Source organism: Acartia tonsa, chromosome 5, assembly GCF_053477335.1.
Source record: "Acartia tonsa isolate MP-2025a chromosome 5, ASM5347733v1, whole genome shotgun sequence".
Lineage (NCBI taxonomy): Eukaryota > Metazoa > Arthropoda > Copepoda > Calanoida > Acartiidae > Acartia > Acartia tonsa.
Window position 1 is genome coordinate 12,842,497 of NC_137264.1, and position 27,498 is coordinate 12,869,994.

General features: G+C 33.8%; 1 protein-coding gene across 1 annotated transcript; it reads right to left on the bottom strand.

Annotated features, from left to right (window-relative positions):
* Positions 1-118: 118 nt before the first annotated feature.
* Positions 119-20,363, bottom strand: LOC145319936 (uncharacterized). The gene is made up of 6 exons (XM_080162338.1): positions 20,283-20,363; positions 4,934-5,027; positions 3,486-3,550; positions 2,341-2,422; positions 1,339-1,456; positions 119-282 (listed from the first exon to the last, which is right to left on the bottom strand). Exons 4-6 carry the CDS (start codon positions 2,383-2,385, stop codon positions 119-121), a joined length of 327 nt encoding a protein of 108 aa, XP_080018464.1. The 5' UTR covers positions 2,386-2,422; positions 3,486-3,550; positions 4,934-5,027; positions 20,283-20,363.
* Positions 20,364-27,498: the final 7,135 nt, after the last annotated feature.

Genomic DNA, 27,498 nt, shown 5'->3' on the forward strand with positions numbered 1-27,498 from the left:
CCCCTATACTTTTTATACATTTTCTTTTGAAACTAAAAAGTATTGGTGAGCGGTCGAATTCAAGCCATTATCACCTCAAGTAGCCTAGAAGCCTCTAAGGGCGTATCCGCTAGTCTTATTATAAATTATCTTTTTCCTTGTATTGTATATAGCACTGAACCGAGCCGACCATGATGATGAGAACTGCTATGACTAACCAGTTTACTATGATGGTTATGTTAGGCATGATGGAGTACTGCTGGCACCAGGTTAGGTAGCTGTCCGCAGGGGTTAGCGGGTTACCTATCAAGAATATGGATATAGAATATACTTGGACATTATGACAGGGGAAAATTTTAGGCTGCTAACATGAAACTCATTTATTTGTCAGTTTGTACAGACATCATTATTTAACTCTTATTTAACTATCATAAATCTATCTATCTATCTATCTATCGATTTATCTATCTATCGATTTATCTATCTATCTATTTATCTATATATCTATCTAACTATCTAACTAACTATCTAGATATGAACCTGTAATTTGATCTACCAAGGTCGACACTGCCATATTTATCTATCTATCTATATTTGAACCTGTAATTTGATCTACCAAGGTCGACACTGCCATATTTATCTATCTATCTATATTTGAACCTGTAATTTGATCTACCAAGGTCGACACTGCCATATTTATCTATCTATCTATATTTGAACCTGTAATTTGATCTACCAAGGTCGACACTGCAATATTTTTCTATCTATCTATATTTGAACCTGTAAGTTGATCTACCAAGGTCGACACTGCCATATTTTTCTATCTATCTATATTTGAACCTGTAATTTGATCTACCAAGGTCGACACTGCCATATTTATCTATTTATCTATATTTGAACCTGTAATTTGATCTACCAAGGTCGACACTGCAATATTTTCTATCTATCTATATTTGAACCTGTAAGTTGATCTACCAAGGTCGACACTGCCATATTTTTCTATCTATCTATATTTGAACCTGTAATTTGATCTACCAAGGTCGACACTGCCATATTTATCTATCTATCTATATTTGAACCTGTAATTTGATCTACCAAGGTCGACACTGCCATATTTATCTATCTATCTATATTTGAACCTGTAATTTGATCTACCAAGGTCGACACTGCCATATTTATTTATCTATCTGTATTTGAACCTGTACAAATAAGACAAATTTTCTTCCATAAAGTTCCCGCGGGTATCTATCTATATATTTATCTAAGGACGACACTGCCATATTTATCTATCTATCTATCCATCTATCTATCTATCTAAGGACGACACTGCCATATTTATCTATCTATCTATATTTGAACCTGTAATTTGATCAACCAAGGACGCCACTGCTATAAGGAAGGAAACCAGAACTCCACAAATAAGACAAATTTTCTTCCATAAAGTTGCCGGGGGTAACTCCAAGAGGGGATTTGTTATCTAAAATTAAAGCTTATTCTTTTTTTTATTTGAAAATGTTCAGATAAATTCAGTTATTTTCTTTATTATAAATTAAATTAAATTATTTACTTAAGTAAACAACAAGAAGCAACCTCCCCCCTCGTACTGATTTATAATTTATTTTAGTTTTGAAAAGAAGAGAAAATATTTTTTGGGTGGGTCATTTTATTCTAGGGGTGATTTATTCTTCTTAGGGTGGTGGTAATGTGGTAGCGGCCGCGGTTTATCAGCCGCTTCCCAAGTTCAGGATTACGGCAGTGTGAACAGACGTGGACAAGTATAATTATAGAGAAGCCCAGCTTCTCTATGTATCACCAAATAACAAACAGAATTTAATTAGGTGTTACTTTATTCAGAGTCTAAAGGTTACTGATTTATAATACAACAAATAATCAATACACAGATTGGAATAATTAATACTAAATCAAAGGTTAAATATAGATATACATACAATAAACAGAATGGACAACATTTATCCCCCATCCCTGGAAAGGGGTGGGGAACCAAGCAAATCAGATTAACCATAATGGGGTTGTCAAAACTATAATTACTTTTAAAGCATGGGGGAGGGGTCAGGTGTACCCCCTTTACTCAGGGGAGGTCTCTTGGACCTCCTACGAGTCGGGGTCAGGGTTGCCATGCAGCATGGCCCAGGGTTGCCGAATACCACAGTAACCTCCATACAAAAAAAGTTATATGAACCTTCCCAGGTCCTATGATTAGCTAACTTGTAAAGGAGAACCATATCGGTTAGCCAGATCCTTTGGTACAGACAGACAACCAGTTACTTTTACATAAGAATAATATGTGAGGGAGGGGGGCTCGAGGCATTTTGAAGGAAACCGACCTAAAAAAAAACTTACCCCAGAAAAAGTGCCAGTTCTACACACGGAAAAGCTCATCGTCATAGAAATTGTAAAATATCCCAGAAACTGTATCACATATCTAGAATATCGTATTATAGACAGCTTTCCGCAGATAAAAAAATAAAAAAAAGTACATACTTAAAACCAGTCTTGTTAGCTCCAAAGAAGCAGAAGACCCGGAATAACAAAACTGGTTTGATTTATTTTAATATTTGAGGAAAATTGTCAATTATACGATGCTATGATGATTCTTCACTATGGCTGAGAACCGGTCTAATCCACTAGATCGTAATCGGTTTAGAAGCCATACTGGAAATCATGATAACAAGGATGACAACATCCATAAAAGCGAAGCTCTGAAACGATATGACAGACGAACATTAACTTTTGTTGAGTGTCAGAACTGAATATACAAAATATGAAAAATTAAATTATACGTAAATTTGTTGCAAAACTTCTTAAATACAGTTCTGTTTAATGAACATACTGACATTTTTAATACTTTATTATAGAGATGCTTCGCTCATAATATTGTACCTTATTGTAATAGGAATCAGTAATCAAAAAATCAGATCAATCGGATGATTTTATCACATAAAAAATTGTTGTTAAAAAAATAAAAAAGCAACATGTTTAAAATGGACGTACGGACATTCTGGTAAAGATTATAGAGTTGCTACGCTTTCTAAATCGTACCTAACTACTACAGGAATCACCATGCAAAGTTTGAACGCGATAGGACAATTCTAACATGCCTAAATTAACGAATAAAACCTAACTATCTCGGACGGACGTACGGACGGACGGACCGAACCTAATTATAGAAAAGCTTCGCTTTTAAAAAGCCTTACATCCTCTGTAGACTATAATAAAGAAAGACTTTTTCAATTTTAAAAATGCTTCGTTTGTTACACTGTGCCTTATCGATCTAGGTAACATTTTTTTTAAATCGAGATCATTGTATAATGATGCATTAAACAAAAATTAAAGTCAAAATATTTTTAAAAACAGACATGTTGAAAAAAAAGACTATAGACTAAGTTAATTATATAGTGGATTATTATGCAGGCTTGTTGAATTGTCGATTTCAAACTTGGCATAATGATTCCTGTAATAATTAGATACAATTGAATATAATTTACCTGAAAAAAAATGCCACTAAAATGGGCAAAGGTCCAACAATGATTCTTAAACAGATTAAACCAGTCTGAAATTATTTATTTTTTATTTCAATCTTCATTTGTTATTATTAGGGATCTTAAGGGATAAGACAATGGATGATAAATAATATTACTTATTTTGTAGACTAAAACTATTGATGAAAAAGTATAAACTATGCTTTTTTGTTAAAACTAATCAAGATTATAAATATTAAGCTATATAAGTTGGAAAGAATTTTAATGTATACAATAGATTTAAAATCTTCATCAAATTTTAAGGATTTTTTATAAAATTGTTTTTTTTATATAATTCTTTATTTAAAAGCGCAAATACAATTTAATTTAATTAATTTTGACCAATAGGATAGGTAGATTGGAAACTACCTGAGCTCTAATTGGTTGAATGATGTACGAAACTTAAGCTTCTCCAATTAGAGCGCAGATTTTTTTCAACCCACCAATCACAGATGTCAAAAATAATTAACTTAAATTGTATTTGCGCTTTTAGATAAAGAATTATACAAAAAACTAACTTTATAAAAAATACTTAAAATTTTATGCAGATTTCAAATCTTTTATATACATTAAAATTCTTTCCAACTTATATAGCTTATTAAATATAAGTACCCAAAGTTAATAAACCAGCGAATAAGAGACCATGTTAATAAAACGTTGAGTACCAGTATAATTAAAAGTCCAATGTATCCTTCATCCCTGATTTTCTATTTTGCTGGATTAAAAACTTTGGGTACTTTATCAAATCTTGATTGATTGGTCCAAACTGTTCAACCATTGATTTTATCTACAAAACTGGAATTTTATAAATTATCAAATATCGTCCATTGTCTTATCCCTTAAGATTCCTGGCTATTACTGGATGTAATATATCTATATTAGAGATATATAACATTTTTAAAATTTAAAATTTGATAATTAAATAAAGTCTTATATAAGTATAAAGTACCACTTGAAAATATTAAAATTTATTTTCATATTAAAAATTTAGAATTTGTGACGTTTTGTATTTTATCATTCATTTTACTATCCAATTCACTGATATAACTTACAAACGTGACGGACTTTTGACAGACAGACATACCGATGAAGTGAGTTAGAGAGTAGCTTCGCTACTAAAATAACTCACAGTTATAATACCAACAACGTATGTAGTAAAATATCTCGTAGCCTCTAAGTGAGCTTAAATATTCCCCATTAGTGTAACGGACGGACGTACTCACAGACATAACGATGAAGTAAGATATAGAGAAGCTTTGCTACTAAAAACCAAACTTACAGTAATAATACTAACAACGTATGTAGTGAAATATCTCGTGGACTTCGGTATTTTCCAATAGTGTTACGGACGGACGTACATACCGATGTACAAAGTGAGTTATAGAGTAGCTATGCTACTTAGAAAACAAACTTACAGTAATAATACCAACAACGTATGTAGTAAAATATCTCGTTACTTTGAGATGAACCAGAATAGACTGATTCGTCCTAGGAATCTCAGATATACTCCTAAAAAAACAGGGATATTAAGATTACACTGTTAAAAATAAAAATAAATTTTAGCATCAGATAATACTATATGTATATTCATTTCATTACTGTATAGCATCATCCCATACGTTCTAGCAAAAAAACCTTATTATGATATAAGGAAGATTCCAATACTGTATTGAGTATTACTTAGTGTTCTATGGAGTAATATGTATTACTAAATAAAGAATGTGCATTTTATAGTATTATCTAATACAACCCCAGCGTATCAATTGAATTTAAATAGAACTTAAAAAGTAAGGTGTCAAATTAAAGATCTTACTATTTCTGTTCTACTGGCAATTTTCTTCTTTTATTTTGTTGCGTTTTAGTACCCTAAAACCGACTTAATTATTTTTTTTAAAAACTTAAATTATTTCAAAAATAAGAGGTCTACAAAAAAAACGATTGCATATCTGAATTCTATGGAAAATTTTACATCTACTACGTACTAAAAGCACTGGCTAGCTATTCTAAATAAAAAGCAAAAAAGTTAAGACGCCTTCTTTAAAAAAAATAATTCATTAGGTACTCATCAAGGAGAAACCAAATACATAATAGGGTGGGTCCATTTCCCCCTTTTTTTAGATTTTACTGTTATCATAAGTTGCGGAAGTCACATATATCTATGATAAGCCCCATTCAAGTTTCAAAAGTGACTTGGCTTTTATGGCTTCTGGCGCGCGGGGGGTATAAAAAGTGCCCACCCCCCAATAAAACCAACACAGGCATGTTGCATATCAAAATGACCGCCTTGAAATGCTGATTACGAATGTGAAAACCGTTTTGAAAAATATTGCTCCTAGTTTGAATAAGATCTCATTACGTACCTAAAAACAGCTGATTTAGTCAAAATTGACCATTTTGGTAGGTTATTTGAAAATCATTTTAGACTGAATCAATATTTTTCAAAACGGTTTTCAGATCTGTAATCAGCATTTCAATGTGGTCATTTTGATATGCAATATGCCTGTGTTTGAAGGAATTTCAATTTTTGGTTTTATAAGGGGGCCCGTTGTTTATGGATTAAAAAACCTCTTTCAAGTTTCACAGGGTTTTATATTGGCCCAGTAACCCTTGCCAATGTCTACTAATGTAAAATTCCAAAATCGACCCACCCTAATACATAACTAACTTTGTCCGTCGGTATTTCAGTAAAGCTCTTGGAGATACATGAAGGTAATATAATATCACTAATACCTTTTAATGCTCTAGTAGTTATTGAAAATCATTATTGTTTTTCCCTCCCCTTTTCAATAAAATAATATTTTAATTTTGTTTTAAATATTTGTTTCAAAAAATTTTGCTATACACATCTATAAAAATTAAGGTTTCTTCCTAAAAAAATTTTATATTTTGTAATACAAAAAAATTCCTTTATTTTAATGTAAAAAAATCAAAACATTTTACATAAGTACAGCTTTTCTACAAACGGGTAATCTGTACGTCTATGAAGTAATCTATCATACCAAGCATCGGAAAATCTAACTATTCATTTTCCCTTAAAGTGCTAGATAGAGCAATGAAACGCTCTCTACTTATTCTTAAAGTGGGTGTCTTAACCTCTTTTCGAGGAAGCTTTGTGTTTATCAAGATCGAAATTAATTCCTTATTCATTATCCCAAATTAGGCGCAAATGTCGTCTTTGTTTAACTTTCCTTTTCTAAAGAGACGCGGCATGGATTGTTTATATTTTGATGCGTCCACGTTCCTTACTTTTGAATGATATGTGAGTGTAAGAAGATTTCGGAGAACAAAGTTGGGCCTATCATTGGTCTCATAGTGCGTGAACGACCCTAGTATACCAGGGGCTTTAAACCATAAGAACTTCAGGTAGAATTTGTTAATTTTATTTAAATTGAATGGCGTATAGGGCGATTTTATTTAGTTTAAAAGGCTTTAGCCAGCTAAACATGAAACTTTATTATGATTAATTATTATGTTTTAGTAATTTTTTATGTGCTTTATTTTTGCATTTAACAATGATTTATTAAACCAAATAATTTTCCTTTAAAGCCAAAGTTTCCAAAGATTCTTAACCGTAGAAAAAAAAGATTTTAAAAAGCAAATAAGATTACGTGGTTATAAAAACTGGAATTTTGTATTAATTGATTTTGTAATTTCAGGACTTTGAAATAGTTTGCCTCAATAAATCTATAATCAAACCTGCTGTTGAAACTTGATGGTTCCTGGTATTGGGGGTTTGTGTGTACGTCAAACAAGATCTCTAGAACTTCCCGCTAATTCCGAAGTCACACTCAACCAAAGTGTCATGGTTGAGACAATTTCAAAGTATCTGAAGAATAGGCGTTAGCATTCTTCAAGAGATCAATAGCATCCAGTGATTATTGATGCAAAAAACTGTGACAATTTTTTTTCTGTGAAATAAGTACCTAGTGAATCAATATGCCACTAACCAAAAAGCAGAAAATTGAGCGAGCTATCGCTATTGGCAGTGAAAGGCTAGAAGTGTTTGATGAACAGTTAAAAGTGTTTTATGACAATCTAAAAGCCTGCCAAAGTTTTAGTTCATGTGAAAATGTGAATTTAAAATCAATTCGTGACATTTTTAGTGAGGTCAAGGACCAATCTGACCTAATAAAAAGTCTAAAACCTGCCGTGGAGACTAGTGAGTTGCGCGAGTTCAAGCGTGATTTGGATGAAGCTAGTGAACAGAAAACTGTTGCAGATAAAGTTTATGCGTCGTTGGTGCTGTGTACGAAAATTCTGCACTGGCTTGACAATGATTCAGACGACGTGAGGTCGAGCACTGTCGCCAGGAACCTCGACGTCATTGAGAAGGTGAGGATGGACATGGGAGTGCTTAAAATTTCCATGGAGTTGCGCCAAGAAGTACGTGATATGTACCGAAGGCTTAGAGAGATGGAACGTCGTTCATCTAACTTGGATGAGAGTGGGACACCTGCCATACTCTCCAGAAGTATGTCTGCCGTGGATATTCGGAGTTCCAACCCGCAGTATGGGCGCTGGGACAACAGTTTGTTGCCGTCCTTTGACGGTACTGACACGGATTACTCCAACTTTAAACAGGTCTTTAAAGATCTATGCACTGGTTACGGATTTTCTGACCAGAGGTTAAGTCTGATGTTGTGTATGGAGAAGGTGATAACCAACCCGGAGCTACGCAAGCAAGTGTCAGCAATTAGAGATCATAATGAACAATGGTTGTTTTTGGATCAGATGTTTTTATCAAACACCCGCCGGTTCATGAAGATTTTAACTAAGCTGAACAAGATGAAACCTGTGGATAAACCTGTGGACGTGGTTAGTGCAATTGCTACCTTCAAAAGCACCATGCAGGAAGTAGAAGCCATCGTTGGTTCTGAAGCTAAGGATTACCACCACCTAACTCTTATTCATATTTTCAAAGACAAATGTCCAGATGCCCTGAGAGAGAAAATTATGATGGAGCTAGGTAGCATGAACCAACCAGACATCAAGAAGATTGTGGAACTGCTGGAGAGGACAAGGGGAGCAATGTTGGCCGGTGATATGTCCTATGACACTAGCGCCGGCAAGAGAAATCATGACAGAGCTGCCGCCGCGCAAGTATCTGGCCGCAGCGACAATAAAAATGGAAAGGCTGGAAAGGACAAGACTTCCAAGTGGAACAGTACATGTCCTGTTGAAAGCTGCAAGGAGAAACATCCGATTTTCCGTTGCCTCACGTTTAAGAAGATGGATGTGGTTGACCGAAAAAAAGTTGTCCAGCAGAAGAAGTTGTGTGAACTCTGCCTGTGTGATGGCCATGCTGCTGACAAGTGTAATAAATCGGATAAGCTTGGTGTTTGTGGCACCAATAATTGCGACAGATATCATAGCCGGTTGATCCATGAGGCTAGTGCTGGTGTGAATACAGTCTACAAGTCAAGTTCTGCACCCAGCCCCTGTACCTTCTTACTTCAGTTAGTTCATGTTTGACTCCGGTGCAAATTTGCCACTTGTGTCTGAGAAGTTATCCAACAAGTTGAAGCTGAAATCTACCGGCAGATATACAACTATTTCTGTGGCTGACAGCAGTGAGACTTCCTGCCGCAATGTTGTGTTTTATCTGAAGGATAGGGACGGTAATTTGAGGGAGTTTGAGGCAGCTGTCATGCCTACCCTCGGCGGGGCCAACGAGATGCGCTCGGTCCACCCCGAAACCGCCGCCGAAATATTTAAGATGCCGCCAGAAAGATTTACATATATTAGTGGAGGCTTAGATATCATCATTGGAAATACACATCCTGACGTGTTTCCATCAACCTACCATAAAGTGGGCCAGTCTATGTTGTGGCGAACCATTTTTGGTAGTGGTTTTATCTGTACAAGTGCTGACGGTGGAGCTGGTGACCAAAAATCGGCATATAAAGCTGTCAGTGTTAGTGGAGGCACCTTGCCAGACTTTTTGACGTCTGAATCGTTTGGCGTACAGCCGCAGGCACTTTGTCCAGGATGTACTGCCTGTCAAGAGTGCAAGGCTATGGCCGACGGCACTACCTGGGACCAGCGTGAGAGGCAGAGAATAATTGAGGCAGGTTTAACACTAGACTTGCAATCCAACAAGTGGACAGGTCAATATGCTTACATTGAAGATCCTCACACTTTGCCCTACAATGAGAGTTTAGCCCGCAAAATTGCTGAAAAGGATCGTGCCAGGATGGTCAAGGAAGGTACCTATGATATGTATGTGCAGGTATTCAATGACGCCATCTCCAGAGGCATTTTTCAAAAAGCGACGCCTGAAGAATTGAAGTATGAAGGGCCCAAGTCTTGTTCATCAATAGTGGTTGCTTTCAAGGAGGATTCAAGTTCCACACCTATGAGATTGTGTGCAAACAGTTCTCTGACGTTCAAGGGTACCAGATTTAATCACATAATGCTGGGAGGTCCGCCGCCAATGCAGAAGATTTTTTATCATTTGTTGCTTTTCCGCGGTTATAAGGTTGGTTTAACCGCGGACATTTCCAAGTTTTATAACTCCATCACGGCCACAGAGTTCGACAGCCAGATGAAGAGAGTCTTATTTTCCCCGACGCCAGACGGTCCACTTGAAATTTACCTGACTAAAGTGGTGAATTTTGATGAGTTGGCCGCTGGGAATCTGGCAGTTACAGCCCTGAAGTTGACGTCCCGCCTGTTCGGCGGAAAGAGTGAAGCAGAGGTCAAGGAGATGTATGGAGAAGGACGAATAAATGGTAGTGATATTGTTGCAAAACCTGAATTATGGAAGGAGCCAGAAATACCTACCTACCCCGAGGAAAATTTCAAGTTACCTCAGACTCCAGTTGCAGTCAAGCTTGAGAAGCACAGCTTCATAGATGATGTTATTTCGGGAGCAGGATCTGTGCCAGAAGCCAAGGAGATGATGAAAGAAGCCGACAGAATTATCAGCAAAGGTAGTTTTTCCTTCAAACAAGTCATTTATTCTGGTGATGATTGCCAGCCAACCAAGGTTCTTGGGCTGATATGGAAGCCAGCCACTGATGTGTTATCCATCGCCACGAGAGTCAACCAAGATGGTAAAGTCAAGGGAAAGAAGGTGAAAGAGGATGCTGATTTGTACAACCTCCAGGACGCCTTGGACGAGAATCTGACAAAGAAGATGGTCCACAGGTTCGCCGCCCAGACCTTCGACCCGCTTGGGCTTTGCAGCCCTATCCTGTTGAGAATTAAACTTGTCCTGCGGAAAACATGTTTGCTGAATTTGGGCTGGCAAGATTTCATTCCAAAGAGTCTATGGGATGAACTTGTTAAGTCGCTGGAGGACAGAGCTGAGGTCGCTAAATTGGAGTTTGACCGTTGTGTGGTCCCGGAGGAACCAACTGGCCTTCCATCCTTGATGATGTTTTCGGATGGGTCATCAGAGGCCTATGCATGTATGGCATATTTGAGGTGGCCAACTAGGCAAGGGTTTGAAACGTTCCTGCTAGCCACCAAGTCAAGAGTTGCGCCGGTCAAGACTGAATCAATTCCACGCCTGGAATTGATGGGTTGCCAGATATCCACCAGGTTGTCAAAGTCCATCAGAGATGCCCTGCCCTTTGATGTTATCAGAGTGATGTACTTTACTGATTCATTGTGTGTTTTATCACAAATTGTTTCCAACAGTGCCATGTTGAACACATTTAATTCTCATCGCATTGGAGAAATCCAATCTGCAACCAACAAGGATGACTGGAGGTGGGTCCCTGGGACACACAATGTTGCAGATTTGGGCACCAGAAGCACCTGCAAGGTAACAGATTTGGGTCCAGGTTCCAGGTACAGATTGGGCCCAGAATGGTTGCGCCAGGACGAGAGTGCGTGGCCGGTGAAAACTGCCGAACAAGTCAAGCAGGATTTACCACCAGAGGAGTTGAATACCAAGATGGTTAAGTTGTGTTCAATGAAAGTTACCGGAGAAGCCGCTGAAGATGTCTTTAGGTTTAAGCACAGGAGATCATTTGGACAGGCCAAACGTATTATGGCAGCTGTCCTGCAAGTGTCGAACACCTGGTTGAAGAAGCTAAAGAGCAGACAAGAAGGCAAGACTACAGCCGCTGGTAGTCATGTAGCAGCCGCAGATTCTGTGTACAAGCCGTCTTTGTACAATTTTATGGCGGCGGCGGAACTTTTCATTGTGTCATGTAGCCAACAGGATGAGTGGATAAATGACGCTAAAGGCAATTATTCGTCATTGAATCCATTGGTGCATGAAGTATCATTGACCTGGCCTGTCGTTGGTCCCGGAGGTAATTATGTGGCCAAGGAATGTCGTACTACCATGAAGGATGTTTTACCTGACAAGTTGGTTCCGAGCAGGCCATTTGAAGCTGTGCAAGTTGACCTTATGGGTCCGCTGGTTACGAGGAGAGCTGCCGCAAAAACGAGGAGTCAGACAGCAATGAAGAAGGTGTGGGTGTTTGTGGTGGTCTGCAGGTTCTTGGGGGCGCTGTGGCTGGATGCCTTGGAGAAGTATGATACCAGCAGTATCCTGTTGTCCCTGCGCAAGTTGGAGGCTGTTCATTGTCTGCCGAAGGTTATAGTAAGCGACATGGGCACACAATTATCTGCTGCTCGCAAGGTTTTTAGAGCAGAAGTTGGGCAGCCAGGTAGAGTTTTCTTGGTCCCAGATTCCGGCCCGAGCCCACCATTTTATTGGGCAAGCTGAGAAAATGGTGGGATTAACCAAGAGATTGCTGTCCAAGAAGTTGGTGAATAGTTCTGTTAATTTTAATGAGCTCCTGGTGCTGTTGGCAGAGGTTAGCAAGTTAATGAATAGCAGACCATTGACGATAAAGCTGCGAATGACGTGGAGAATTGGCGGCTGATTACCCCTGGCCAGCTGCTGGGAAATGTAGACCGCCAGCCGTTGTGCAATGTGGCGATGAAACCTGAGGACCAAATTTCCTCCAGGTTGAAGTTGTTAGAAGATTTGTCTGCCCAGTTTTGGACTTCCTACCGCCAGGAGATTTTGCCGAAGATATTAAGGATGTCCAAGTGGAAAGATGAGATGGCGGAGCCGCTAGCTGACGGAGATATAGTGCTGGTTACGAGTACAAATCCGCTGATGAGGTGTCTGCAGATGGGCCGTGTGACGAGGATTGAGGATGGGAGAAAGACTGCAAGAGTCTTGTTCAGGCTGACAGATAAATCTCCCCTGGAAGAACATGCTGTATCAGTCAGGCAGTTATTAAAAATTATGATTAATAATTGATTCTTATTTTATGGAAATTGAGATTTTTTTTAGTAAAAAAGCCACATTTTCATATGCCTATTTTTATGCCTAAAATAAGAATCAAGCGAAATGCGATTAATTTTTATTCTATTTCATATGCTCAAAATTAATTTTATTGAGTTTAATTTCTTTTCAAAAGTACAATTCATTATAAAACTTACCTGAAAAGTTTACCAAAAAAGAATAAATGTGTCGAGGTTGCGTGATTCGATATTTATTCTAAGAAAAAAAATCAAGTATTTTTTTTAGCAGATTTTTTTAAAATTACATATGAATTTCAATCAAGTAAAACATTTTTTATTCAGATCAAGGAATGATTGAAAATTCATATTTAAATTCTCATTTTTTTTTTACAAAGAAAAAAATTGGTATTTTTTCATAATTTCGATGAAAATTCTAACAAAGATATTATTATTATTTTGCCATTATCTAAGTATTGAAAAGTTTATTGTTGATTAAGATAGTTACAGTTCTTATTCATTAAGTTTGAAAAACTTTCTGCCCAAGGATTTTGAAATATTTTTTCTTACTACTCTTTTTGATGCTTAACAAATTTAGTTTTAAGTACCTATAAATCTTAATTTTCTTGTCTAAGATTTATTTCGTTTTATATTTTACCATTATTTGTTTACATTTCAACCAGATTTCGTAGGTACTTATTGATTTATTAATAATGATTTATTACCTATTGATTATGAAATGATTATTAATTAGTATAAGTTGTTATAATTACAACATCATGATTAATAGGATTATCCATTTTAGGATTTGTGTATGTGATCTTGTGAGTGTCATGTGCCTGGAATATTGTATGGTACAAACCAATCCCCATCCTTCTATCCTAAAATGTGAGGTATTATGAGTCCTAGTGAGGAGTATAATATTGTGTATGCATTTCACGGGGTTTCATTTAGTTAGGAGCAAAAATTGTCATGTTTTTTGGGATGTGGCTATTCTCAAGTGATTATGGTGAGTTGAGTTTAGTGAGAAATGTTACTAGTGCTCAGCGCAAAAAAAAAAAAACCTTGAATCTCGTTAAGGAAGTTAATTTGACTTTCAAACTGGGGGTGTGTCTTAACCTCTTTTCGAGGAAGCTTTGTGTTTATCAAGATCGAAATTAATTCCTTATTCATTATCCCAAATTAGGCGCAAATGTCGTCTTTGTTTAACTTTCCTTTTCTAAAGAGACGCGGCATGGATTGTTTATATTTTGATGCGTCCACGTTCCTTACTTTTGAATGATATGTGAGTGTGTGAAGATTTCGGAGAACAAAGTTGGGCCTATCATTGGTCTCATAGTGCGTGAACGACCCTAGTATACCAGGGGCTTTAAACCATAAGAACTTCAGGTAGAATTTGTTAATTTTATTTAAATTGAATGGCGTATAGGGCGATTTTATTTAGTTTAAAAGGCTTTAGCCAGCTAAACATGAAACTTTATTATGATTAATTATTATGTTTTAGTAATTTTTTATGTGCTTTATTTTTGCATTTAACAATGATTTATTAAACCAAATAATTTTCCTTTAAAGCCAAAGTTTCCAAAGATTCTTAACCGTAGAAAAAAAAGATTTTAAAAAGCAAATAAGATTACGTGGTTATAAAAACTGGAATTTTGTATTTATTGATTTTGTAATTTCAGGACTTTGAAATAGTTTGCCTCAATAAATCTATAATCAAACCTGCTGTTGAAACTTGATGGTTCCTGGTATTGGGGGTTTGTGTGTACGTCAAACAAGATCTCTAGAACTTCCCGCTAATTCGGAAGTCACACTCAACCAAAGTGTCATGGTTGAGACAGTGGGGTTTTTTTTTTTGTTTGTGCGCTACATAAATAATTAGAGTATTGGGAAATACTTTGCCCGCGCAACTCATTATCATGCACAGTTCTTAGGACTTCATAGACAAAGGTTGTGCAATCAAAGAGTTTGTTGTCTGATGGGTGTTACTTAACCTAATACCACAGGTGTTTGTGCGGAAAAGGAGAGATATGGCTCTCCTTATTTATCCTGACCAGATTGGCGCACCTCATATCGATCTTTAAATCAAAATGGCATTGGCGATCCAGCGACACATTACAATCTTTCCAGATTTTGTATTACTTTTGCGGAACATGATTCCAGTTATGTCATATTTTTCTTTCCCGAAAAAGGGAAGGGGGGAAGAAAATCTCTTCAAAAGAGATGGGGAAAACCCCCTTTTCTCCCATCTCTTTTGTCCTTCCCCCCTTCCCTTTTTTTTCTTTCCCCCTTCCCTTTTTCGGGAAAGAAAAATATTACGTAACTGGAATCATGTTCCGCAAAAGTAATACAAAATCGGGAAAGATTGTAATGTGTCCGATCCAGCTCACCAAGTGGATCGCCTAAGGATCACGGGCTACACTCGTTTGGTATAGCCACCGAGCTGGATCGCGGTGAGCCGTATTTAATGAATTAAAATTTTTTTCAATTAGTTTTAATATTTCATTGCAAAACTATTGTGAAAGCAATAAATTAAATATTGTTATATATGAAATATTGTACTGACACGGCCAAAAGTTATAAAATTGTACCGTCAAGTATGAATATGTTGCCTGCAAAACATATTGGTGACAATTTAAGGAAATTATAACATTAAAGCTATAAATATAATTAAGATGTGTTATTTTGGGGATTTATGACAGCAATATTATTTTTCTGTTTATATATTATTAGGTAGGAGATTTTTTTTTTGGGGGGGTGAGCCAAAAAAAAGTTTTAAAGATCGATATTTTATTGAGTGTTGCTAGCCATCTTGCAACACTGAGTCAAAAATCTTTTAAAGATTAATGTTTTTTAGCAGTGGCTGTGGCTTGCCATCGGCTCACCTCTGGCTCACCACTTAAATGATTTAAAGATCCAGCTCTGGGTTTTTGGACCTGACGTTATAGTGTCATGGACAGCAGCCTTGCCCGTATGGTGTAATTGATAGATTGCAGCTGGGTAAAATAGATATTATCATACTTGTTTGGGCTTAAACATTATTTCTATTGAATATCATAAAAAATACAATATAGTTCATCTTTATTTGTATTTTAAACTAAAGTTATTTTTGTTTGTCATTAACATTAAAGATGAAATTAAATGAAAAATTTTAAAATATTAAATGTACAACCTCTCAAAATTTAATTATATAACAATATCTTATTTAGAAATAATTTTACAATTCTTTGGACAAATTGCATTACACTTACATTTTATTTATTTAATTCTTCTATTTGCGGGAACTTTTGTTTAATGAAATCTTCCAATTTTTAACATTTACAAAACAGCCTGCTTTATTGCATCAAGATCCATGACAGATCTATATAGGAAATAAATGTCTATATATGAGCTCAAGTTTTCCAAGCGATAAATGTTTAAAACTCATAGTGCTTCAATAATCCATAATAAACTCTCATTAAAGGAAGCCTGCAAGAAATACCACGCTTTAACTGCTGAAAGACTGCCACAAGTAGACCAAATACCCCAAATTTGAAGCCTTCAGCTTCTATAACAAAAAAGTTCTAGGCATTTTAAAATGACATTTTATGTACAATGAAAATTTTGAAAGAATTGCAATGCTCATGTTGAAAACTTTGAAATTAACCTACGTAGCCTAGAAACAAAATTATAAGCTTATTTTTGTCATAAATTTAGGTTTCCAGTAACTAATTATATTTTTACAATAAAAATACCCATTTTTATAGTCAAAATCATTAAAAAAAATTAATTTTAACTTGTATTGTACCGAGTGTACTGTAGCCAATCAGAAGGCTGAATCAGCTTAACAACCAATCACAGCTAAGATTGTATTAGTTTCCCCCTTTGTTTCCGCTATGATTTTCGTTTAAAAATGCAATTTAAATCGAATTTTTTTCATAGATTTTGACTATGAAATGTGGTGTTTTTATTGTAAAAATGTAATCAGTTACCAGCAATCTAAGTTTCTGACAAAGATAAGGTTATAATTTTGTGTCTAGGCAACGTAATTTAATATTGTTTTTTTCTTTTATAAGCATTAGAAATCTTTAAAAAATTTCATTGTACATAAAATGCTATTTTGAAATGCCTAGAACTTGTGGCAGTCTTTCAGCAGTTAAAGAGTGGTATTTCTTGCAGGCGTCCTTTAACCAGAACAATAAGACCCATTATTTTACTGTATAAAGCATAAATTCATTTTTTTAATTTCATGTTGCTATTTGTATTATATTGAAGTATTAAATTTCTATCCATAAAACAGAAAATTTAAATTTATAATATAGTAAATAAAAGAAAACTTAGTTTTAATATAATTTGATACTAGCGATACGTGCATAATGTTGTCAGATATTGAACTAAAATTTAACAGTTAACTAAACATTTTAACCCTTTCAGGACGATAATTTAAAATAAAAAATATTAAGATCCTAAAATAGTTTAAAGAAAGAAATCGTCAGGGAGAAGATAATGGAAGAATGTGGTTAATAGTCAGAATTCAGATAACCAAAAGAATGTAAATAAAACAATGAATAAACCTAGCCAATAGCGAGATAATTATATCAAGCCCAACTCTAGTAGATTTATATAGTACGACAATAATTATTTAAAAATTCAGATCAATAGGATAATTATATCATATATAAAAATTTTGTTGAAAAAGTTAAAAATCAACATGCTATAGATGGACTACGGACTTCCTAAATCGTACCTAACTGTTGTAGGAATCATCATGCAAAGTTTAGAATCCATGGGACAATTCTAACATGTCTAAATTAACGAAAAGAGATCAGCGATACGGACGGACCGACCCTTATGATAGAAAAAATTGTTTTTTTAAAAAGTCATGGATGTTAAAAGCGAAGTTTTCAAACTTTGTATGATGATTCCTGTAGTAGTTTGGTACGATTTATAAAGCGTAGCAACTCTATAATTGTTGCCAGAATGTCCGTAAGTCCATTTTAAACATGTTTGTTTTTAACTTTTCTAATAAAAATTTTTTATGTTATAAAATCATCCGATTGATCTGATTTTTGGAGTACTGATTCCTATTACAATAAGGTACAATAAAAATAAGCGAAGCATCTCTATAATCAAGTCCTAAAAATGTCAGTATGTCCTTAAACAGTATTCTGTATTTAAGAAGTTTTGAAACATATTTATGTATAATATTGTCAAAACTCATATATTCATATTTTTATATTCAGTAAATGTTCGTCTCTCATACCGTTTCAGAGCTTCGCTTTTATGGATGTTGTCATCCTTGTTTGCCTGGAGGGGTGTAAACATTGAGGGGGTGAAACAAAGGTAGTGAATACAATTTTCAATTTTGAGAGGAGTGTTAACACCTCAATTCTCATGTTTATAAGCTAGAGGCACATCCCAAAGTTTTAAAATGCATAGAACAGACAATGGTGGATAAATTTTTGTACATCCTCAATTATGAAACAAATCATTACCCCTTCTGTTGATTACAATTAGAGGTTGAAACGTTTAAGCACTCAACTAAACGAACCAACCAATAAAAATTAAATAAAAGTCCCCAAGGTTGTTAAGACAACATGAAAACGTTATTTTGAGACTTTGGGGACTAGTATAATAAACAGCCTAATGCCTCCTACCTCTCTGACAAAACATGCAAAAAAATGCAGATAACCCACCTACTCTTTGACGTAAATTCTGTTTCACGTTTCTTTTTAACTGAATATTAGTAATATTACTAAAAGCAAAGCTTTTCTATAAGTATGGTCGGTCCGTCCGTTAGTCCGTAACGGTTAGCTCTTTTCGTTAATTTAGGCATGTTAGAATTGTCCTTTCGATTTCAAACTTTGCATGGTGATTCCTGTAGTAGTTTGTTGGGATTTAGAAAGCGTATCAATTCTATAATCGTTACCAGATTGTCCATATGTACATTTTAAACATGTTTTTTACTTTTTTTAACAACAGTATGTGTTATAACTATCCGATTGATCTGATTTTTGGAATTCAGATTCCTAGGACTACAAAGTATACTGTTGTAAGCGAAGCATCTCTATAATTAAGTCCTGAAATGTAAGTATGTCCTTGAACACTATCCTGTAATTAAGCAGTTTTTCAACAAATTTACTTACCATTTTGTATCAACTTTATACATTTACATACTGTTATTTCAGTTCTGACACTCTACAAGTGTTAATGTTCGTTTGTCCTACTGTTTCAGAGCTTTGCTTTTATGGATGCTGTCATCCTTGATTTAATATAAAATCATAAATTGAAGTTACGAAACATTTTTTTCAAGCGAAAGTTTTTCAGAAATTGATCATAAAATAAAATATGAATAAAATAGCTAAGATTTTGCAGATTTAGTTGGATTTGTCTGTAGTTCTAACGTTAACAGAATCAAGTTATATGCCTTTTCCCCTCAAAGTGCCTAGTCTAGCATAACCACATTATTTTTACACTAGCGGATACGCCTCTAGAGGCCTCTAGTGGCACTTAAAATGTTTGGTTTTTTTGGGTCAAGTCTCTACGATACCTATCTATCGATTTTATTTTGTGATTTCTCTTGGGAGGTAGGTGGTACCCTCCCCCAAATTAGTTATAAACCTTCCCGGGACCTATGAAAAGCTACCCTGTTAAGGAGAGCCCGATAGGTTCAGCAGTTGGCGAGATCCTTCGGTACACACAAACAGACAAACGGACATCCTGTTACTTTATTATAAGGTTAAATTGGAATGAGGGGGATACACTACACCAAATAAAATATGAAACAGCCAACACACTTTGATAAAAGTACCCAAAGTATTTGAGCAACGAATAAGACAACGTTGTTACAAATCTTTGGGTCCTTCCTGGAATTAAGGACAATATCTTTATAATAATCTGTTTTGTGTGTTCCGAAGGATCTCGCTAACAACTAAACCGATATAGGGTTGCTTTTTATAGGTCCTGGGAAGGTTCATAGCTAATTTGTGGAAGGGAATCAACACCCTCCCAAGAAAAATCGCCACTGAATAACCTCCCGAAATATATTTTTTACTTTTTCTTTTAAAACTAGAATTGAACGAACGTGGGGTGTCGACTTCCCCCAAACTACCCTCAAGGGCCCCTTCACTAGTTGGTGTAGGCGCTTATTATTTAAAGAGTAGTTTTACTATACTAAAAACAAGGATGACAACATCCATAAAAGCGAAGCTCTGAAACTGTAGGACAAACGGACAGTAACACATTTTTAGGACTTGATTATAGAGCTGTTTCGCTTATAATATTGTACTTTGTTGTCCCAGGAATCAGTATACCAAAAATCAGATCAATCGGATAATAAGATCATATAAAAATTTGGTGTTAAAAAATTGAAAAATCAACATGTCAAAAATGGACGTACGGACATTCTGGTTTTAATTATAGAGTTGCTACGCTTTCTAAGTTGTACCTAACTACTACAGGAATCACCATGCAAAATTTGAAATCGATAGTATAATTCTAACATTCCTAAATTAACGGACGGACGGACGGACCTACCCTAATTATGGAAAAGCTTCGCTTTTAAAAAATTACCTGCGTAAAATTGCATATATAATGTTTGAGAGAATGTTGATAAAAATACAGAATATCACATGCGCTATTTTTCTATCTGTGCTGAAAATAATATTTATTTATCGCATCTTATTATTGACATCTCTCCGCGGATATAAAAATGAAAAATTAATTAAAAAGATTAATACCAGTTATGTTTGCCCCAAGAGACCAAAGGCCCAGGCTAAAAAAACTGGTATCACTTTTAAGATTTTATTTTAATATTCATGGAAAAATGTCTGTAATACGATACTATACATGATTTTTCAGTATTGCTGAGAACCGGTTCTAATCCAGGATATTAATCGGTTTCGAAGCCATACTGAAAAGTTAATTTTCTAAATCTATAATAAAAAGTAGCACGATGTCTATCTATCTCTTTGTTTGTTTGTTTGTCTATAAATTAGGATCTCAGTAACCGCTGAACCGAAGAGAGTGTGCTTCTTAGAAATTGTATACATATTGGTTCTATGGTGGTTTTATGCTATTTTCCAGGGGCTGGGACACCTTACTTTTATAAAATTGCTTCCTTCTCCCAATTTTTCTTTATTTTGGATTATTAACTTTCTAAATCAAATTTTTTATTATTATTCAAGTTAATCTACGTGTATTACTCTTAGGAGGTTGGTTTTACCCTTCCCCAAAAACAGTTAAAAACCTTCCCAGGACCTATAAGAAGCTATGTTGTAAAGGAGAACCATAACGGCTCAGTGGTAAGCCATTGGTACACACATATAAACAGACATCATTTTATTCTTAGAAATTTTTTAAAAATGAATTCGTTATCATTTCATATCAGAAAGGATTTTTGTTAATAATCTTTTAAGTCCAACAAAATAAAAATGTAATTTATTTGAAAATAGTTAAGCTTTAATTAAAATTGAACAAATAACATCTTAAATCTGATTCTAAAATTTCTTTTTGTGGAATGTTTGGACTATCCGATTGAAATATCTTAACTGACAAACTGACAGGCATCCTGTTACTGGAGTATCTAAAACTAGCGGCTACGTCCCTAGAGGCCTCTTGGGGCACTTTAGTTCAGGGGGTGGGGTGTGCACTTTAAATTTTAGTTTTAAAAAAGTCAAAATTGTAATAAACTTTTCTTCAATCTTTAAGAAACTAACATGTAAATGAGAACCATATCGGTTCAGCTGTTATCGAGATCCTTCTCTACATAAACAGACAGATAGACAGACAAAAATCCTGTTACTATACATATAATAAGTTTAAACCTTAAATCTTTGTCAGTTCTTGGAAGACATATAAGATTGACATCAAACTCCCAGACTTTCCAGAAATACTTTTCAGACATATTCGTCATATTCATTCTTATTTACTCTAGTTTTATAACTTAGAAATAAAAAATAACAAGGATGACAACATCCATAAGTAGCGAAGCATAAAAATTTGTAAATGAAAATAAATATAAATCTAGAAAAGATTTTTAAAAATCGAACCAAATATACACCAAAGATATGAGGAAATAAGTAAAAAACCTGCTTGAAGGCAGTCCGACCGTCATTGGTGTTTTCTAAAAACGACGGGAAATTTAATTTTGATATTATTGACTACAAAAATTTTGAAAATCGGACCATAAACACCAAGATATGGGGAAAATGTGAAAAATATAAAAATAGCTCAAAACCTGCTAAAAATGTTTCCAACTGCAATGATGTTTTATAGTTAATTATGCTCCTAGATAATGGAAGTTTCAGACTTTTATCTTTTATAGCAGCCGAAAAATTCACGCTTTCCCCAAAACAAGACATACAGAAAGACGGACATTTCAAATTATAGAGTAGCTTCGCTACTAAAAACATTCACTATAAAACACAAATTATATTGCGATAAATAGTGCCATTTATTAAATTTACTTATAAGCGATAAAATAATATTTATGTGACGAATCATTAAATTCAAAGCAATTACCATAAAATGGTACTTTTTTATTTTGGAAAACTGTCTTTAATACGAAACATGTTTTTTTTTAAGGATGGCCTAGAACCAGTTTTAATCTAGCGGAAATTAATATTAATCTAAATAATAATACTGGAAATAGAAATTTGATTTCACTTTTTCCTTGTGTTAATAAAGAAAAATTCTTTTCATTAGGATTTTAAAATTATCAAACAAAAAGCACATGTTAAGCCATACGAAAAATATACATTTCACTACATTTTTCCCATATGATGAAACCCTCATTAAAAACACCATAAGATAAATTTATTAAAATTGTTTCTAAGCCATATTAGCCTATAGTGAGAATTTACGCGCATAGTCCCTTTCGTGCCAACGCCCCTCCAGGGGCGATTCGTCGTATTTATAAAATGGCTTTTGGTAGGTTATTTTAAGTTTGGTTAGGTTATATTGGGTTAGGTGATTGCCCAAAAGGATTAGGCAATTGGCCCCGCAGGGTTAGAGCCCCACACAGGGGCTAGAAATAGGAAAAAAGCCACTGTGAAAAAAAACGAAGAAACGCTCCTTAAGGGGCGTTGCCACGAAAGGGACTAACCCGAATTTACCACGATCCGAAAATAAAATAAAAAACAACAGGATAAAACCCTGTTTTCAGGACCTTTGGCAAGACCCTTGGGCCAACAAAAACGGAATTAATATTATTTTCATTTAATTTTTCTATCCGTGAATAACTGTCTAAAAAACTATGTATAAAAACTGTGTATAATCCAATACGTGATGCATATATACTAGTTGTTTTAAAACTGCTCTTAAAAAATCTATTATATGATAATTTGCTCTTCTCTTAAATAGAATTTGAAATAATTTTCAATCGCTGCAACTTTTGGAGAGGGGGGGGAAGAGAGAGAGGAAACATTAAACTCTAATGTTCTCTTATTTAGTGGTTTAAAAACTTTGGGGGCTTTTAACGAATCTTGAACGGATTTTTTTCAATGTAGTAGCGGCAATTGAATATATGATTATTATATAATGGTTATCATCATATTAAGAGCTATACGTTACAGAATGGGGAAGCTTTTCAGGGAAGCTTTATGAATGTCTTAGGTTGTTTTATCAACACTTCCCTAGAGGCTAGAATGAAGCAACTAGTCATTTAGAAAGAAAAGATTAGGTAGAATTATTTAATTTTTGTTAGTTAGACTTTGAAAAAACGTTTAACATATTTTCTTAAATCAATTTATTAATTTATTTTGTGATTCTATTAAGGGAGGGAGGGGACATTGGAATCAGGTATAAGGTATAACCAACAAGGAAATTAAATCTAAAATAATTTTTGGGGGGAAAATGGAGAGGTCGTCAATTTTACGATGTGTTGCCCCCCAACGACAGCTGAAAACCGCGTATAGGTTTTGTGAATTTCTTAGAATTAATTTCGTTATTGATATAAGCTGCATTGTAATGCTTTACTGGACCCATAAATTTTATAAACACGTTCTCCCATTAGTTGGCTTTCTTGGTTGGGTTGTAATTTAATAATTTTTATCTAAAGAGGTGGCAATTTGTTGTTTATTATAATTGCAAGTTTTCAACGATAATGATTTAGTCAATTGTCTTATCCCTGAAAATCCCTGGATTTAAATATATGATGTTTTTAATGGACATTATTTTGAGCGTTGCTACAAAAGACCAACTCTACAAAAGTCCAACACCTACAAAAGACCAACTCTACAAAAGACCAACACTACAAAAGACCAACACCTACAAAAGACCAACAAATATATATTTTTATCATTGGAAGATTTTATCATTAAAATTGGAAGATTTAAAAAATTTACTTAGATAATTTTCAAGCAATTATTTCATTACATTGATACAAAAAAATAATTTTTTTTTCTCGTAATTGTGTCGTTTATAATCTTTTTAAAGCATTCATTTTATTCATTATATTCATTAATTTGATAAATACAGATATAATGGTAGACCATTTGCAGCTTTAGACCTTCCATGATTACGATTTTTGTAGGTGTTGGCCTTTTGTAGGTGTTGGTCTTTTGTAGGTGTTGGTCTTTCGTAGTGTTGGACTTTTGTAGGTGTTGTTCTTTTGTAGGACTACTTGTTGGTCTTTTGTAGCAACGCCTTATTTTGAGTTTCTGCGCTCATAGATACTTTGTTGATACAGGAATCTTTAAAAAAAAAAAGGTTTGAAATCAATAGGACGACTCTACAATGCCTATCTGTTTGTAAAAGCTATTTGCTTTAAAAATAACCTAACTTCAGAATAGCTTTAAAAACAAAGAATTTTTCTTTTTTTAAAGGCTAAAAAAAGATGTTTTCTTTTAATCAACATGTTACATAGAAACAAAACAAAATTTCTGACCTTATATAATATCAAGGATCTTTAGGGATATGACAATGGAGGATTAATTTTTATTTAACCCCAATGATGTTTTACACCTTACTGTAAATTAAAATTGTTTGTTGAAAAGTTTGGAAACTTCTAATTTATAAACTAATCAATCAAAATTTAATAAAAATCATTTCTCGTATTCATTCGAATCCGGTGGATAGGAACCGGTTCTCATCCATACGAAAAAAACTATGTCTAGCATCATATTATATCCAGCTTTCTACGAATATAAAAATGTACAATCATAAGATTAAAACCAGTTTTATTAACCGGTGCCTTCGGCACCTCGGGGCTAAAAAAGCTAGGTTTAATCTTATAATTGTACATTCTGTATCCGCGGAAAGTCGTTTATAATACGATGCGAGAAATAACTATTGTTTTTAAAGGGAGTGTGAACGTAAAAATTTCTCATCTGATTATCAAATCTTAACATTTACTAAGCACATTTCACTACACTGATCAACCAAAAATGTCCTATTCACAAAAATATCCAGAAATAATGCCTTGATTTTATGGTATTTTGAGAGGGAAAAAAGAAAAACAGGGAAAATCTGAACGTTTTTGTTTCTTATAATGTTTGTAGGGATATTTAACTTGTCATATATAGTTGAAACAATTTACTTACTGTTAAGGATTTATTTTATGCTATAAAATTGCCAATTCGTTTTTTTATAATGTAGTAATTAGGTAATAAAGACATATTTTAAATTCGTATTATTGACAAAAAAAATACCTCACTGTCTACAAAGGGTTGAATCTCATAGGTTATATAAAATAATAATATCCTTTTTTATTGTGTTGAACAATAAATAACCCACTTTGGAGAATTAGTTTACACTTTTATCAGACTGTTTATAAAGAAATATTGCGTCTTTATTATTTACAAAGAAGGTGTATCAACTTTTTTTTTTATAGCTAGCCGGTTCTTTTAGTAAGTAGTAGATGTAAAATTTTTCATAGAATTCAGATATGCAATCGGTTTTTTTGTAGACCTCTTATTTTTTAAGTAATTTAAGTTTTTTTAAAAAATAATTAAGTCGGTTTTAAGGTACTAAAACGCAACAAAATAAAAGAAGAAAATGGCCAGTAAGAACAAAAATAGTAAGATCTTTAATTTGACACCTTATTTTTAAAATTCTGTTGAGTAATTATTGAAAAAATCTATTTTTTTAACCTCGGTTTAATAAAAACTGTAGACCTAAATATTTTCTCAAACAGACATAAAAAACATGGGTTCATATATACCTTTAGAATCAGAAAAATATTACGAATCCATTGTAAGCAAAATTGAAAAAAAGTAAAAAAATAAAAAAATAGCCAATTGTATTTTTTGTTCTGGCAACACTATCGTCTTCCCTTTTTTACCCCCTCTTTACCCCCTCTATACCCCCTTCCCATTTTCATACTCAATTGAAGAGTTAAGACGTTGCCTGTACAATATAATATGATATTTTCATATAATTCCTTTTATTGTAGTTTATATACTATATTGTAAACTTTTTTTTTCAATTTTGCTTACAATGGATTCGTAATATTTTTCTGATTCTAAAGGTATATATGAACCCATATTTTTTTACTTGTGAAATGATAAAATTGAGTTCAAAGTTTTTATTCTCGTGGGTTTAAAAAAATCGATTTTTTCAATAATTACCTGACAGAATTGAAAAAGTAAGGTGTCAAATTAAAGATCTTACTATTTTTGTTCATAATGGCCATTTTCTTTTTTTTTTTGTTGCATTTTAGTACCTTAAAATCGACTTAATTTTTTTTTTAAAAAACTTAAATTACTTAAAAAATAAGAGGTCTACAAAAAAACCGATTGCATATCTGAATTCTATGAAAAATTTTACATCTACTACTTACTAAAAGGACCGGCTAGCTATAAAAAAAAAAGTTGATACAACTTCTTTACATATTAAAGGTGGGCGAGAGATGGGCCATTTAAAGTTAAATGGATACTAATAAAAAACCTGTTTCTGGCTTTGTTATTGCATTTGGTTTTCAATAAAATAATATTGCTTATTTTATCAATTTCTAAGTAACTATACATTGGATTAAAGCAAGGATTATGTTAAAAGTCAGCTTAACTGTTAGGAAAAATCTAGAACTATGTGAAAAAGTTTAATTTTAGCTATAATGGGAGAAAAAAGCAATTTAATGCACATTTTATATAATACGGAAAATTTCTTCCTTTCCCCGTACCTTATAAAAATCGTCGGAAAAAGCCGTTTTTTAAGCAAACAAAAGTGCGTTTTGCTCTATCTGTGAGATATTATGAATGAGATAATGTTAAGATTTGATATTAAGATGAGAAAAATTTACGTTCACAGTCCCTTTAACTAAACGAATTAAAGTGTTCACATATCTTTCAGTACCTGTGTAATTTATATTTCAATGTTCCATACTCCCTTAATTTTATCGACCATTTAATAGGTAGTTTAAAGGTCAATTTCATAGTATTCAAGTTAAATTGACTTATCTTATTTTATAGTAAAACGTTTTAACTTCAATTTTATTTATACTTATCATACTTAAGTTTCATACTTTCGCAATCTTCAGAAAGATACTGAGATGGGTTTTTGAAAGATGAATGCCGCGTTTTTTCGACATTTTTTAGACATTGGTTGATTGAACGAAGACGATAGAATTTCAACAGAGTATACAACTTAAGAATTCAAAATTTTAAAATTATCATTTTAGCCATTTGTATAATGTCTACTACAGCTCTAAAAAGATGCATTAATTATTATGCAGCAAAAATGAATTGGAGATAATTTGTTTTCTTCTATGAAGGCCGTACCAACAAAAGCGAAATAATAAAATAAATAGTTATATACTCTGTTTAAATTTCGCGAATCAAAAAAACGCGGC

Excerpts from the sequence above, each read along its gene's own strand:
- LOC145319936 (XM_080162338.1), bottom strand. The coding sequence starts at position 2,385 with ATGACGATGAGCTTTTCCGTGTGTAGAACTGGCACTTTTTCTGGG. Across the intron at positions 1,457-2,340 it reads GAACTGGCACTTTTTCTGGG|ATAACAAATCCCCTCTTGGA; the intron begins GTAAGTTTTTTT and ends CTTTAATTTTAG. Across the intron at positions 283-1,338 it reads CTTGGTTGATCAAATTACAG|GTAACCCGCTAACCCCTGCG; the intron begins GTTCAAATATAG and ends TATTCTTGATAG.